The 16,127-nt window shown below is 30.2% G+C and overlaps 1 protein-coding gene across 17 annotated transcripts in view; it reads left to right on the forward strand.

Annotated features, from left to right (window-relative positions):
- LOC145256229 (ryanodine receptor-like) overlaps positions 1-16,127 on the forward strand; it is a 936,895-nt gene that overhangs the window by 438,572 nt on the left and 482,196 nt on the right. For 14 of the 17 annotated variants that reach the window (XM_080114858.1, XM_080114861.1, XM_080114859.1 and 11 more), the window contains one exon: positions 4,604-4,711. The exons of the other annotated variants lie outside the window; for them this stretch is intronic. In XM_080114858.1, coding sequence (XP_079970984.1) covers positions 4,604-4,711 — 108 coding nt within the window. The remainder of the gene's footprint in view (positions 1-4,603; positions 4,712-16,127) is intronic. 17 annotated transcript variants of the gene reach the window in all.

Consider the following 16,127-nt stretch of genomic DNA (forward strand, 5'->3'; position numbering starts at 1 on the left):
AAAACGAAATAAATAAAATGTTTTTAACCACACAAATAAAAAGATGCTACGAACGAAATAAATCAAATATTTTTTAAACCACACAAATTAAAAGATGCTACAAACGAAATTAATTAAATAATTTTTTTAAACCACACAAATAAAAAGATGCTAAAAACGAAATAAATAAAATAATTTTTGAAACCACACAAATAAAAAGATGCTACAAACGAAATAAATAAAATAAAACCACACAAATAAAAAGATGTTACAAACTAAATAAATAAATAAAAATTTAAAACCCACACAAATAAAAAGATGCTACAAACGAAATAAATAAAATAATTTTTTAAACCACACAAATAAAAGATGCTAAAAACGAAATAGATAAAATGTTTTTTAACCACACAAATAAAAGGATGCTACGAACGAAATAAATAAAATAATTTTTAAAACCACACAAATAAAAAGATGCTACAAACGAAATAAATAAAATATTTTATTTAAACCACACAAATAAAAAGATGCTACAAATGAAATAAATATGATATTTTTTAAAACCACACAAATAAAAAGATGCTACAAACGAAATAAATAAAATATTTTTTAAACCACATAAATATAAAGATGCTACAAACGAAATAATAAAATAGTTTTTTTTACCACGCAAATAAAAAGATGTTACGAACAAAATAAATAAAATATTTTTTTTAAACCACACAAATAAAAACATACTACAAACGAAATAAATACAATATTTTTTAAAACCACACAAATAAAAAGATGCTACAAAAGAAATAACCACACAAATTAAAAGATGCTACAAACGAAATAAATTAAATATTGTTTTTAAAACCACACAAGATGCTACAAACGAAATAAATAAAATAATTTTTTTAAACCACACAAGTAAAAAGATGCTAAAAACGAAATAAATAAAATAATGTTTTTAAAACCACACAAATATTAAGATGCTACCAACGAAATATATAAAATATTGTTTTTAAAACAACACAAATATAAAGATGCTAGAAACGAAATAAATAAAATATAGTTTTTAAAACCACACAAATATTAAGATGCTACCAACGAAATGAATAAAATATTTTTTAAACCACACAAATAAAAAGATGCTACAAACGAAATAAATAAAATATTTTTTAAACCACACAAATATAAAGATGCTACAAACGAAATAAATAAAATATTTTTTTAAACCACACAAATATAAAGATGCTATGCAAATGTAATTTACAAAAAATTATGAGAGTGTAAATCTCCAGTTTATTATAAGTGATGAAACCGCAAATAAAACGTAAAGAAATTGATATTAAAACAAAATGTGTCTACTTTGTTGTTGTACATTGTGGGGTGCCTCAAACCTATTTGATCCTTTTTCTCATTTTGTTTTTTGTTTTTTTGTTTTGCATTTATTTAAGATATATTTGAAATGATTTGCAATATTGATTTGGAATATTCATTAAAATATGTTACTTGTAATTCCTTCTTGCGAATGTATTAGTTCTTAATTTAATTAAATAGTTTATCCCATTAAAATGTTTCACTTTTCAGCTTCTTCACAAATAAAAAAAAATATCCCGTTGTGCAAAAAAAGGGCAAGATTGATCAAACATAGTAGGGGAATAAATGGCGGACTCATATCATTAAATCAAATATGACAACGATGAAACTCGACAATTATCAATTTCACCTTCTGGATAGGATTTTGTTATCTCTTAGTATTATCATAAATAAACGACAAACACACACAATTTTTTGTTAGCAATGCGTGTATCATTCTTTGCACACACACACACACACACACACACACACACACACACACACATATATATATATATATATATATATATATATATATATATATATATAATTAGGCAGCAAGTCATTGTCAAGGCATTCGACTGAGTTTACCTTTTTCTTGATTTTCTGACAATTTTCTCGATTTGACTAGTATTTCTTTTGGTTTTAGTTTATATATATATATATATATATATATATATATATATATATATATATATATATATATATATAATGTGTGTTCGTATGTATATACATATATATATAAGTACATGCATGCATATCCGTATATGTATATATATATATATATATATATATATGTATATGAATAAGTATGTATATGTATACGGATATATACATATGTAGATATATGTATATATATATATATATATATATATATATATATATATATATATGTATATGTATACGCATATATATGCGTATATTAATATACGTGTGTATGTGTATGCATGCATATATGTGTGTGTGTGTGTGTGTGTGTGTGTGTGTGTGTGTGTGTGTGTGTGTGTGTGTGTGTGTAAGGATGACAAGAAAGTCTTTGCGGTTTTGAACTTTTCGATTCAGATGAACATATCTTGGCTCAAACACAATTTTATTGATCTAAATATACTCCATCAGAATCAATACACTTTTGCCAACGCAAAACAAGTGTATTTATGCCAGTAACAAAAAATCTTGCATTCTGGTGGCGATGAAGTCGTTGAAGGCGTATTTTATGTCGCTTACGCGTTTTTAAGCATTTCTCACGCAGAAAGTTGCTGAGTAGTAGTCGGTAGGTGAGAGGTCTGGAGAGTATGGCGTATGAGGCAGAGTTTCGTAGCCCAATTCTTATTAGTTAATGATTATTACTTATTGATATATTAATATATTAATTATTAGTTTATTGATTATTATTGATTATTGATAATTTGTTATTGATTATTGATTGTTATTAGTTATTGTTATTTGTTGTTAATTATTGATTATCTATTACTTATTGGCTATCTATTATTTTTTGATTATTATCTATTGATTATTACTTATTGATTATTGAGTATTATTTATTGATTATTGGTTATTAGTTATCTGTTACATAATGATTATTATTGTTGGTTATTGGTATTAATTATTACCTACTTATTATTGGTTATTGATTATTATTTATTGATTGTTACTTATTAAGTATTGGTTATTTATTACTTATTGATTATTGATTATTAGCTATTAATTATTGCTTATTGATTATTAGTTATTGATTATTATTTATTGATTATCGTTTATTGAATATTGGTTATTTATTACTTATTGATTATTGGTTATTGATTATTGTTTATTGAATATTGGCTATTTATTACTTGATAGTTATTGGTTATTGATTATTAGTTATTGATTATTGGTTGAAAAAAGTTAATCTTGAAGGCTTCATTGCTTGTTATACAGGATGTTCAGAATCATACTCAACTAGTAACCCAACTTTGGTTTTATCGGAAACGAGGCTCGACTTCGAAAATGGCAAACTATCCAACCAAATGACATGTTACTAGATGACTTATTATTTATCTTCATTGCCAGGAAGTTAGACACAAGGTCAGGTCTGGTTTTGTGAAGCCAGCACACTAAGATTAGCATGATCTGGCCTACAAAAATGCCTGAGAAGCTACCTCAGCATTTCCTGATATAAGTACCGCTGGCGTTTATCAACAAACTGATTGTACCGTAATTTGATGGATCAGTGGAACCAAAGTTTGGAAGAACTTGGTACTGTGATCGTGGTACTCGCACTTCTTAGATGCTCTACTGACTAGTTCTGTAAGAGAAGTGTAACGAAATCTGTCATTAAATGACCAAGCCAGGACACGTACGGATATTGACGACTCGTGTGCAGAGTTGATGTCACGCCAACATTTTAAGGTGTAGTGTGAGCATGACGTCACAGAATGAAATACACATGTAGGGATTAAGATCGGAAGGGGACGGGAATAGGAAGAGAAGAAAAAGGAAAAGACGCGTGGCGATTTGAAAGATATGCTTGATAAGCACACGAGTCTCCTCCTCCTAGACTTTCGAAACGAGCCAGCCAACCAGTAAGTTCTAGAGATAATTATGGCAACATCCCAGCTGTTTGTAGCTGAAATACAGGACTTCTATCTGACGAGAAGGAGAAAGAAAAGGCGGGCATACTTGTCTTGTTGTAAATACGTGAATCTAAATGTAGAAAAAAAAAATTTTTTCTGTCACCTAAAAAGTTTCTTTGCGACTGTCTCTACATGAAGAGATTTAAATGTAATGTAAACATCTTCCTGCCCGACTCTCCATTCAAGTTGTCCCTCTATAAATCTGGAGTATATCACAGTAGCCCCTTTATGATTCAGTTGCAATACGTCTTGTTTGGGGGTGAATTAATGTAAATTTTTTTAATGCAATTACTCTTATTCCGTTTTTTTTTTCTCTTTCTCTTTTTTGCTGCAAGTGCTTTTTTATGCATTAGTGTGTATTCATACTAGTATAGCTATTACTACTACTATTACTACTGCTGCTATGTTCTTCATGCGCTATTGCTACTACTACTACTACTACTACTACTATTACTAGTACAACTACTACCACTGCAAATGTAGATGCAAAACAAAATGTCTACCAATTTTTTTATAAAAAAAAGAAAGAAAGAAAAATGTGAACGTCTGCATGCTTTCTTTCTTTCTCTTTTTTCTGTTCTGTTTTTTTTTTTTTAATTCTTTTAATTTTGAAAATGGGTCTCTGCATGAAACCAACAAAACCAATGTGCATGCTTTCATATCCTGCCCAGATACGTTGAAGAGAATAGCTGGGGGTAACTCTGAATCCAGTACTACTGAATCCCAACGTGAAGGATCCCTCAACATCAGTGATACCACTGAGAAATCAGATGTTGGTAGTAAGTAGATTCAGTTATGAAACCTCTTTTTTATTATTGATGGTTCAATATTAGTTTACTGCTTTGATTTAATTTTCTATCTCCCCCTCCTCCACCCCACCCCACTTTTCTTCTTCTTCTTCCTCCTCCTCCTCCTCATCTCCACCTCTCCTCCTCTTCCTACTTTTATAATTCCTCCTACTTCCCATTCTCATTCTCCTTCTTTTTTCTTTTCTTTCTTTTTCTTTTCCTCCTCTACCTTCTTCTTCTTCTTTTTTCTTCTTCCTCGTCTTTTTCTTCCTCTTCTTCTTCCCCATTCTTCTTCTTTTCTTTTTCTTCTTCTCATTCCTCCTCTTCTTCTTTCCCTTCTTCTTCTTGACCTTATTTTTTGTACTCCTCCGTCTTATCCTCCTCCTCCTCCTCCTCTTCTTCTTCTTCTTCTTCTTCTTCTTCTTCTTCTTCTTCTTGTTCCACTCTCTCCCTTCTTCATTCGTCTTTTTCTTTTCCTTCTTGTTTTCCTTCTCCTCGTCCTTCCTCTGCTCATTTTATTTCTCTTCCTCCTCCTTTCCGTTCTTCTTCTTCTTTCACATTCTTATTTTCTTCACTTTCCACCTCTCCGATCTCCTCTTTTCTTTTCTTTCTCCTCATTGTCCATCCTAACATCATTTCCCATTCTCCCTCCACATTCATTTTTTTTCTATCACATTTCTTCTTTTCGTCGTTGTTGTTGTTGTTGTTGTTGTTGTTGTTGTTGTTGTTGTTGTAAAGTTCTTCGTTTCTTTCTTTTTGTGTCCATCATTGATAACGATGCTTCATCATCTTTTTCATTTTCGTCATAAAAAAATAGTTCAATATTTACTTTTCTAGAATCATCCACTTGTACAACTTCCCTATCAATTCCAAGGATAAACAGTTCGAACGCAAACCGCGATAAACACCAGTTTTCTAAATTGCAAAGATAATCTCTACAAAAAGTGTTGAATTTCAATTCACATACCAAACATCATATTTTACATCATATGATATCCATAGCTCACTACAACATGATCGTTTTCAAGTCTAATGTAAACAAGTTCTTGTTGAGCTGTCCACTTAAATAATCAAACCCTATTCAAGTTCTAGCATTAACATTATCGATCATCATGTTATTGTCTTATCACCTACCAACAATCATTAATTCTTATCCTCGAGTGGCCTTTGAGTCTTGAGAAGTGGTGACCACTCCTTGTAAAATATTTTAAAAAATAAATAAAATCAAAATAAATTCATTTTTTTTATACTTGGGTGCCACCGCTTATCAAGGCTCGAAAGCCACTCGAGGATAAAGGTTAATGAATGTAAGGTGGGGGTGAAATAATCCTTAATGATATTAATTGGGTGGAATTTGATTATTTATGAGGACGAATAAACCGGAACTTGTTTACATTAGACTTGAAAGCTACCATGTTGTATTTAGCCGGGAAGCATGCAAGCGAAACAGTGATCCAAAGGCTAACAGTTCTGAAAAAGAAGCTTTGTTCATGGAATCTACGTTATCATTTAGGCACAGTGGAGAAAATCATATATAGTGGTTGTAGCTAGTCGAGTGTTTTTTTGTGTGAACGTTTGGCAAGCGGGAGCCATAGATTGGAACTTTTGAATGAAGTCTAGACTTAGTATGTTCGTCCTTTACTTGTTTAACCTCTCTACTTAAAAAAACAAAACAAAAAAAAAACAATATTTCTTTCTCTTCTGGCTTGTCAACCCAACTAGTCTTCAAAATACAGATCGATGCGTGGTTCAACAAGTGAATAAGGGGGTTTGTTTATGTTCGTGCGTCAGTTACACGCTAACTTCCGTCACGTGTAGTTTTATGATTAAAAAATGCATTCATTGTATAAATAAAATTCTGGCGGTAACTCAACTAAAAGCAATTGGATTTATCTCGTTTTGCATTCAAGTTCTTTAACTTTTTTGGCAAGAAAGAAAAAGAAGCATAAGACGTTTCAACAAATTGAATCAGCAAATAGAAAATCTTTAAATATAAAGAGACATAATCAGGAAGTATAACATATGTAGTTCAACCATTTTATGACGTAACTCTTCATTGATAGCGGTGACTGAAAACCGGTATATGTACAAACTCACGCTTAGAAAAAGTCCAAAAAAGACTCTTAAATCTAGTAGGTTCTGCACAGTCATCTAAGCTCCAACATCTGTCCCATCGCTACAATGTCGTATCCCTGTGCTTGTTTTACAAGTATTTTATTGGTGCGTGCTCTGATGAACTTGTAGCACTTGTGCGTCTTCGACGTACATACTCCCGACTAACTTAACAAGCAGCAAAATCAGACCCCTTCGTTGTTGATTTCTCTAAATGCCGGAAAGCCTTCTGTTCTAATAAGTTTATTTCCTCGCACTCATAGACTTTAGAATTTCTTCCCTGTTTCCTGCTTCCTTGGCTGTACTAACATGCAGAAAATTAAATGTAATGTGAAAAGACACACTTTGCTTTTCAACTACCCACAGTATCTTGCTAGATGCGATCCCAAATAGTAGCCCCTTGCGTTCCAACTATTAATATGACTTGTTTGAGGATGAAAAAGAGTAAAAAAAAATGTTTAAGTAAAAGTTGGCAGGAGAAAACCAAGGAAAAAATGGGAGAAAGTAATAAGTCTGGAATTGCTAATGCCACTGAAAAGATGGTGGGATCCTTCTACCGCTCCAGAAGATATCTCACTACCGATGCAATTCTCTATCTATATAAGAGCCAGGTACGTCAAAGGATGGAGTACTATTGCCACATCTGAGCAGGAGCTGCTAGAAAGGACTTGTCCTGCTTTGATAGAGTTCAAAATAGACTTTGTAGCTTCGTAGGAGATTCCTTTTCGCTTCCCCGCAACCTCTATCTCACAGAAGAGATGTTGCGAGTTTGTTTCTGCTTCATCGTTATTTTCATGGCAAGTGATCGACTGAGCTTCAATCTATGCCCCCCTCGCCAAACGTTCACAAGAAACAGTTGTCTAGCCGAAAACCCTATCAATAATTCCCCCCACTCTTTATCTGTGCTTAAACCTAAACGTAGATTCTATGAACAAAGCTTCTCTCTTAGAACTGCACGCCTGTGGAATTCTTCTGTTTTCCTGCTTTCCAGCTGATTACAATATGGTTGTCTTCAAGTCCAACGTCAACAAGTTCTTGATGAGCCGTTCCATATAAGTTAACAAATTTATCGAATTTCCATTACTAACGATTACTATATTGTCCAATTGACTACTGTACACGCTTAACCCTTATCCTCGAGTGGTCTCTGGGTCTTGAAAAGTGGTTATGCCTATGTAAAAAAAAAAAATGAAAAAAAAAATCGGCAGATAAATAAAGACCTAGCAAGAGTTTTGTTAGTTTGGAAGCCAATTTCTAAAAGTGGCCTAACACATTCCAACGTCTAAAACAGACGTTAAAACGAATATGATGTTGAAAGTATGGACGAGAGTATATGTAGTACAGTTGGGGCAGCAGGGGCAGCTATCCGAGAAAGACCAAGGAAAACATGAAAAGAAGCAATAAGGATGGAACCAAAAGAAAAACGGATAAATAAACATCTGGTCAAAGATATGTTAGTTTGGAAGTCAATTTTAAAAAGCCGTTTAACACGTGCCAGTATGTAAGACAAAAGTTTAAATAATAATTGAAACAGAAAAAAATATAAAAATACTTTTATAAATATCCTAAGCTAAATCTCTGCGGAGAAAGCAAAATACAAAAGTATAAATAATAAAATAGCCGTTGATTAAATAACAAAATGGCTGAAAATTAAATTAAATAACAAAATGGCTGAAAATTAAATAACAAAATGGCTGAAAATTAAATAACAAAATTGATGGCAATTAAATAAAATGGCTGACAATTAAATAACACCAAAAAAAAATACAAAAGTATTTCATTCTTAGAATATTTTGTGACTGAAAGCATTTTTTTTTAAATCTCATTTACTGAATTAAAAAAGAATAATTATGATGAGTAAAATGCCCCCTTTCTCCTTTGGTGAATGTGATCAGAAATAATTATGTTCCTTGGAATTAGTAGGGAAATCCAAGCAAGTATTATTTTTAAGATGAGTGAATATTGACTGAAAGTATCTATATAAAAAAAAATGTTTTGAAATAATTTTATGCTTATCTTTTTTTTTTCTGTTCTGTTAAAATTGCTATTTTGGGGATTCAGACAATACAAAAAATTATAATTTGGCCGTCTTCACTAATACTTAATATTTAATATACTTCTTTAAAAGATGATGTTGATTTGGCTAAAATCTAATTTTCTGTCTTCATTAATAACGATTAAAATGTAATCTTTTACGTAAATTTTGCTCATAAATTGATATCGATATTTTGGGAAATAAAAATATGTAATAATAATAAAAATTAAATATGGCCGAACATAAATTGAGAAGATATAACAAAATAGCCGACTATTAAATAATAAAATAGTCAACTGTTAAATAAGTACATGATCGACTGTGAAATAATAAAAATGCTCAGCTGTTAAATAAGTAAATGGGCAACAATTAAGTAACAAAATGCCTAACAATTAAATAACAAAATGGCCGACTATTAAACAAGAAACTGGCTCAGTATTAAATAACAAAATGGCCGACCATTAAACAACAAAATAGCAAAACATAAAATAATAAAATAGGTAACCATTAAATAACAGAATGCCTCATAATTAAAAAAAAAACAAATGGCCGGCCCTTAAAGTACAAACTTTGACCATAAAATAACCGTCCATTAAATAACAAAATTGCTGATGATTAAATAACAACAAGGTCGACCATTCATAATAACATGGCCGACGATTGAATAACAAGATGGCTAACCATTAAAGACCAAAATGTCTGTCCATGAAATAACAAAATAATCTACCATTAGATAAGGAATTGACCGGTCATTAAATAATGAGATGATTAACCATTAAATAACAAAATGACTAACCATTAAATAACAAAATAATCGCACATGAAATAACAAAATGATCAACCATTAGATAATAAATTTAATGACCATAAATAATAAAATGATTAATCTTTAAATAATTAAATGGCAATGCTTAATATAACGAATAACGAAATATCCTCCCCATTAAATAATAAAATAGCTGACCATTAAATAACAAAATATCTGCTCAATTAAATAACAAAAAAGCTGATTCTTAAATAACAAAATATCGGCTCAATAAATAACAAAATAGATGACCATTATATAACAAAATAGCATACCATTAAATAACAAAATAGCTAACCATTGAATAACAAAATGGCCGAACATTAAATAACAAAATAGCTGAACATTAAATAATAAAATAGCTGACCATTAGATAACAAAATATCTGTATTAAATAACAAAGTGGATGACCATTAAATAACAAAATGGCCGACAATTAAATAAAAAAAATATCTAATCAGTGAATAATAAAATAGTCAAATACTAAAAGTGTAAAAAATATCTGGATATCTCAAAAACAATGTATTAAATTATGAAATTACAAGCTATAAACTAAATGAAGCATTCAATATCTAATGATTTATTTGATATCAAAATTTATTTAAAATAAATTAAATTAAAGAAAATATTTAGAATCTGTAAGAAATATTTTTGATCATTGTCGGAATCCGTTGGTGAATATTTGATGTGGTCATTTAATGTTGTCTGTACATTTGTATTACAAAATTGTTACGTGTTCTTTTCAAATCTTTGCATAATAAGAATGGTTTACTTCTTCATTTGGTTTGTTCATTCAATAAAAATCAGTTAGATTGACCACTTAAAAAAAGCATTAAAGTTCACACCGCTATTTATCGATTTCCAGCTATGAAAATTCACATTTAACTGCTGTTCATCATGGAATTGATCAGTTGTTTCCACTCCCAAGATTTGAGCTATTTTTCTTCTACGCTCCCTTTAAAAAAAAATAGAGTCGCTCCCGCAGTCCCTCTTTTAAAAATAAGACATATTTTTATGTCCTACTAGTGGGGGGGGGTCGTAAAAAAAGCGCTTAAATATGATATTTTAATTTTTTCCAGATTTCGTATATATTATTATAGAGTCGTGATTTCAAAAGTAAAAAAAAAAAGTATTTGGATGCCATCAGCTAGAATCGAAACCGAAAACAAAACTGTATTATTCAAAGCTGGTAACGTTACTACTGTACCAACGTGACACGCATATGAACTGATTAAAAATAAACTAAGATGAATGTACAAAATGTATAACGATATTTTCAATTTTGACCCATTTTGGACCCCCTTAAAAAGTATTTTAATCGGCTAAAGACCCATAAAAGAACGGTCCATAAAAAATCCAATCATATGAAACGCCTAGCGCTGCTCTGCGACTTTTAGTTTCGGACGAGATAGAGTTTGAAAGTATAGAGACAAACAGACAGACAGACATAGTGAGTTTTATACATTAGATTTGTATCATCAATAGCCTAACTAGAATACATTAAAAATACCCAACACTATTTTCAAATAATTCACACACGATTACTTGTTTCTGAATCATTTTGAAGAAATTTGAGATAAAAAAAAATGTTGCATATATATATATCTCTTTACTCTCTTATGTTACACATTAACTATATATTTAAATTAAATTTACGCCTGGTGTTTATGAGTGACAGCGGCAGGATATCTGACTGTGAGAATTAAAAAAAAAACTCCGTATGAGAGAATGAGGAAATAAAACATTCTCCTTCTACATTTTCATTTAATATACCAAATATGTATTTGGTTAAATTTATTCACAGTAGCAATGACGACGAGTGGGAATAGTTCTGGATGTAAGAGTGAAATCTTCTTCCTCCCCCTCTAAATAAATCTTACCAATAAATAGCGGACAGGATTAAATATGAAATTAAAATCGATTATATGTAACTTTATAATACTGTGAAAGAATGTAGAAATTAAATATCAAGGTATATAAACCATGGAGCAACACTATCGTTGATGTTTCTTTCGTTTTTGTTTGGTACAATTGCAATTATCATGTGGAGAAAACTACTTCAGCTGCCATCCCAATACCCTGCCAGCAAATATTAACAAATTTGACGTTTCTGAATTTTTGAGATGAGGATTGGGTATTCGTATTATTTTAATTCATCGGACTATTGTTCTCATCTTGAGTGTGATTTTCGTAACGTTTCGGTCGATATAACCTCCGACCTACTTCAGGTGTATCTTATTGAACTCAGGAATGATATACGTTTATATATAGTAATAATTAGTGATAAATGGTGATATTTATAACTAGAAATAAAAATAGGTTTAAGGCTCCTAAAATTCGTACTAGAATTGTCCACACTGACCCGTGGCGCAGTGGTTAGAGTACTTGAAAAATCAAATGTAAAAAGGGATATTCTCTTGAAGGTTGAATCCTCAGTGTGGGTAACCGAGATATATATATATATATATATATATATATATATATATATATATATATATATATATATATATATATATATATATATATATATATACTTAGTTATACATTTTTTTGAAAAAAGGATTTCAGCAAAGTGTTCTATTATATGGAAAAATTCCGAAAATAAGAGCCTATTATTTATATTTTTATTTACAGAAAGTTTACATAAGTCATCGGTACCGTCCGTTTCAAACCTGATAATAGGGGACCATTTAGATACTCGTATCAAGGTCTCTTCAGCCGATACTATATATGATGAGATACTATGATGAGTATCGGCTGAAGAGAGCTTGATATGGATACCTAAAACCTATTATCAGGTTTGAAATCGACGGTACCAATGACTTATCTAAATTTTCTGTAAATAATATATATATATATATATATATATATATATATATATATATCACGGTACCAAGTTGGTTAAAGGGAAAATTATTCCCAACGCGCATTTAGGTAAAAATGCACTTTCATAAATAATTTAATTCATTCAAAACGTATCGCAAAAACAAAAACAAAAATGACATATATATATATATATATATATATATATATTTGATGAATAAATGACAAAAGACTATATTCCAAAGTTTATAATGTTGACCATCTTATAATTTATTCCTTTAATTCAGTTTACAATTCTTAACAGTATCTGTTTCGTAGCACAAAATCAGTCACTTAATTATTATATCAATCAGTGATTCTATATTGCCCTTAACTCATCAGAAGAAATAACAACAATCAATCCATCAAAAGGAAATAAAGTGCGTTTTGACATGATTAAATTCCGAAAATTAGAAGAGAAGCTGCAAATACCTTATATGTTTTCATTACTTCTCTTCCAGTGTTAGTTAAGGTAGTACAAAAAAATAAGAGAGTTAGTAACCAAACTATTAAGGAAAGCGGGGGGGGGGGTTCAGTCATCATATTCAGCATCATGATCAACGTCATCATCATCATCAACAACAACAGCAACAGCAGATTCAGCATCAGCATCAATCAAACTAGAAAAATACCCGTCCCAATGCCCTCCCACAAAAAAAGAACAGTTTTGCACCACGTTTATCTCTCATTACGAAGATTAAAATCCAGATGTAAAATGATATTAAAACTTATGTCTAGAATCCTTATTCTAATTTTGATGATTAAAATCCGTTACATGATTTGGATTCTAGAAAATGCTTGAAATTTAAGGCGTAAGCTTAAGGGCTCTGAAGATGAAATGGAAATTATAGGAATCATACTTAATCGATATCTAATAACCATGAATCAAATTGAATACAAATCTGAATTTTTAAATTGAAGATTATTCTCATACTATACCCTCTAAAAAAAAACTTATCCTCGAGTGGCCTCTGGACCTTGATAATTAGTGATTCCTTTGTAAAAAAACAAAAAATTTAAATACTCCAAAGAAACTGAAAATTGTGGAATATTTATTAATTGATATCTTATACCTACTGTTCAAGTTTTCACAATAGTTGGGGGGGATCTAAATTCTCACAGGGCGTCCATCTTTTGTATCTCTTTTGCATAAAACTAAATTAAACTAAATATAGTCCTATGAGTTCATAGGGCTAGAAGCGGTGTTCCAAAATTCGTAATGATCAGTTAATTAGTTTGCAAACAAATCCTTTACATGAAAAAAAGTAAACATAAACATATACATATACCTAACTTTATATGAATGGAGATAATATTCGCTGAATTTTTAAAGTTGAACCTAAATAGCGTTTAAGCTGACAGATTAAATTTTGTTGTCCCATGATATTTGCATACTTCATAGCAATTAATCTATCTAATATAAAAAAAATTGTTATGTTGTTTGGGGAGGTTTTCTGTTCATGCACAACTAGAAACATGAGATTGGTTGACATAAAATGAATAGGCAGAGTGCATATTATAAAGACGTTAGTTTTTATAATGCCAGTATCTGAGTTCGAATTTCACGTAAGTCTAAAAAGAAAAAAATTAAACAGGATGCAAGATTTATGAATTAAAAAAAAACAGATATAATAGCCTAAAAGTATTACATAAATATTTTAAAAACTAAATGCCCTTTTCTGATATCTGCAGAATTATGCACAATTAGTTCAAAGAGAATTATCTTTGCTGAAAAACATACATAATTAGGAGGATGTTATAGTTTGCTTGAAGCATTGTGTGTAGTGTAAAAGGCATTGTGTTTGAAGCTTGTGGGAAACTCCTTTATGCACTGACTCGTATCCATGTTGTACTGTAATAGTCTCCAAACAAAATTCCTTTCACATTACGCAAAATGCTTCAAACAAGCTACAACCTCCTTCTCATACATACATACATACATACATACACACACACATATATACATATGCAAAAGAAAAAAATCAAAGACTGTAAAAATATATTTTACATTAATTTACTGTTCAACAGGATACTAAAAAAAGGTATATTGAAATTTCCTTAATCCGCAGAGTTTCAAAGACGTATTCTTCTCATCGGAGGAAAGATATTAGCAAATATATATATATCTAATTATTTATTTAAATATGTATATATATATATATATATATATATATATATATATATATATATATATAGTCATCCACGTACAGTACTGTTTCGCTGTTTCACAGCTCATCAGTGCAGCTAGACAAGCAATTTCCTCAAGCCAGGATCGAAACCCGATCGCCCAAACGACAGCCGGAGTTTCTAACCGTTACGCTATACGGCTGATGCTATGCGGGCAGTGAATTAACAATGTTTTGACATTGTCCAAATACCCAAGCTCAATTTTTTTACACAGAGAGTATGTGTGTATTTGTGTGTATATATATATATATATATATATATATATATATACTATAAATTTGTTTTTTTCGTGCGTGTGTGTGTGTGTTGATATTCATATTAAAAACCCATTTTTCTATTTATTTAAAAAGGAAATACAACTGTCTTATACGAATATGCATGCATAACGTAGTAGCCATTAGTTCATGTTTTAATTTTTAGCCTTACAGCACACATATCTTCATAGCTCAGTCATAACCGGCAGAGGCAAAAATGAATCGTAAGATAAAGGTTTTGGTTTCGATTCTCAATGGTGGCGCACGATTAGTTTTTTTTTTAACTTTTTAAATCATTGCTATATATTGGGTTCCATATAATATGATACTAAATACGAAATCTGCATTAATCAAAATATCATATTTAAACGTATTTTAACACCGGTCAATGCTAGGCGCCCTGCTAGTATATATATATATATATATATATATATATATATATATATATATATATATATATATATATATATATATATATATATATATGTATATATATATATATATATATATATTGTCATTATTCTTTATATACTGACTAGTGTACACGGTGTTTCCCCACAAACTACCTTGTAATAGCTTTCGAGCACAACTTTTATAAAGTCTTTTACCAGCAAAAATACGCAAATGCATTCATCCTAGTTACTTACTCTCTCATGCAAAAACTAAGTAACGTATTTTCTCCACAAAATTTCACAAAATATCTCTTCATACTATCTATATGAATGTATGTAGTATGAAGAAAATAAACCGGTAAAAGCTGGATAAAAATGGAAATGGACATATCCAGGTACTGTACCAACACTGTTCAAGAAACAGGTACGAAGTAGTTTATCTAAGAAAAAACGATTCTTCCAACCAAGCAGGTTTTTTAATACCGTAAGTTATAGATGAAGCAAAAATGATAAAATTCGTGACACCAGAAATTCCTTGGCTTTTATTGCTGTTACGTTTTTGTATTAGTTTTTTTTTTTTTTTTTTATGATTTTATGATTTTATGATCTTATTATTTCATTGATTGGGTTTTGTAGTAGTAACGTTTTCCTATTAGTTTTTTGTGTGCATTTATTTTATTTTATTTTATTTACTGATTTATTTTTGCGCTTCTGATTCATTTATGTTTTTATTCATTGTTTCCTGCTGTTGTTCGTGTAT

This window comes from Euprymna scolopes, chromosome 32, assembly GCF_053919585.1.
Source record: "Euprymna scolopes isolate OS-2025 chromosome 32, ASM5391958v1, whole genome shotgun sequence".
Classification (NCBI taxonomy): Eukaryota; Metazoa; Mollusca; class Cephalopoda; order Sepiida; family Sepiolidae; genus Euprymna; species Euprymna scolopes.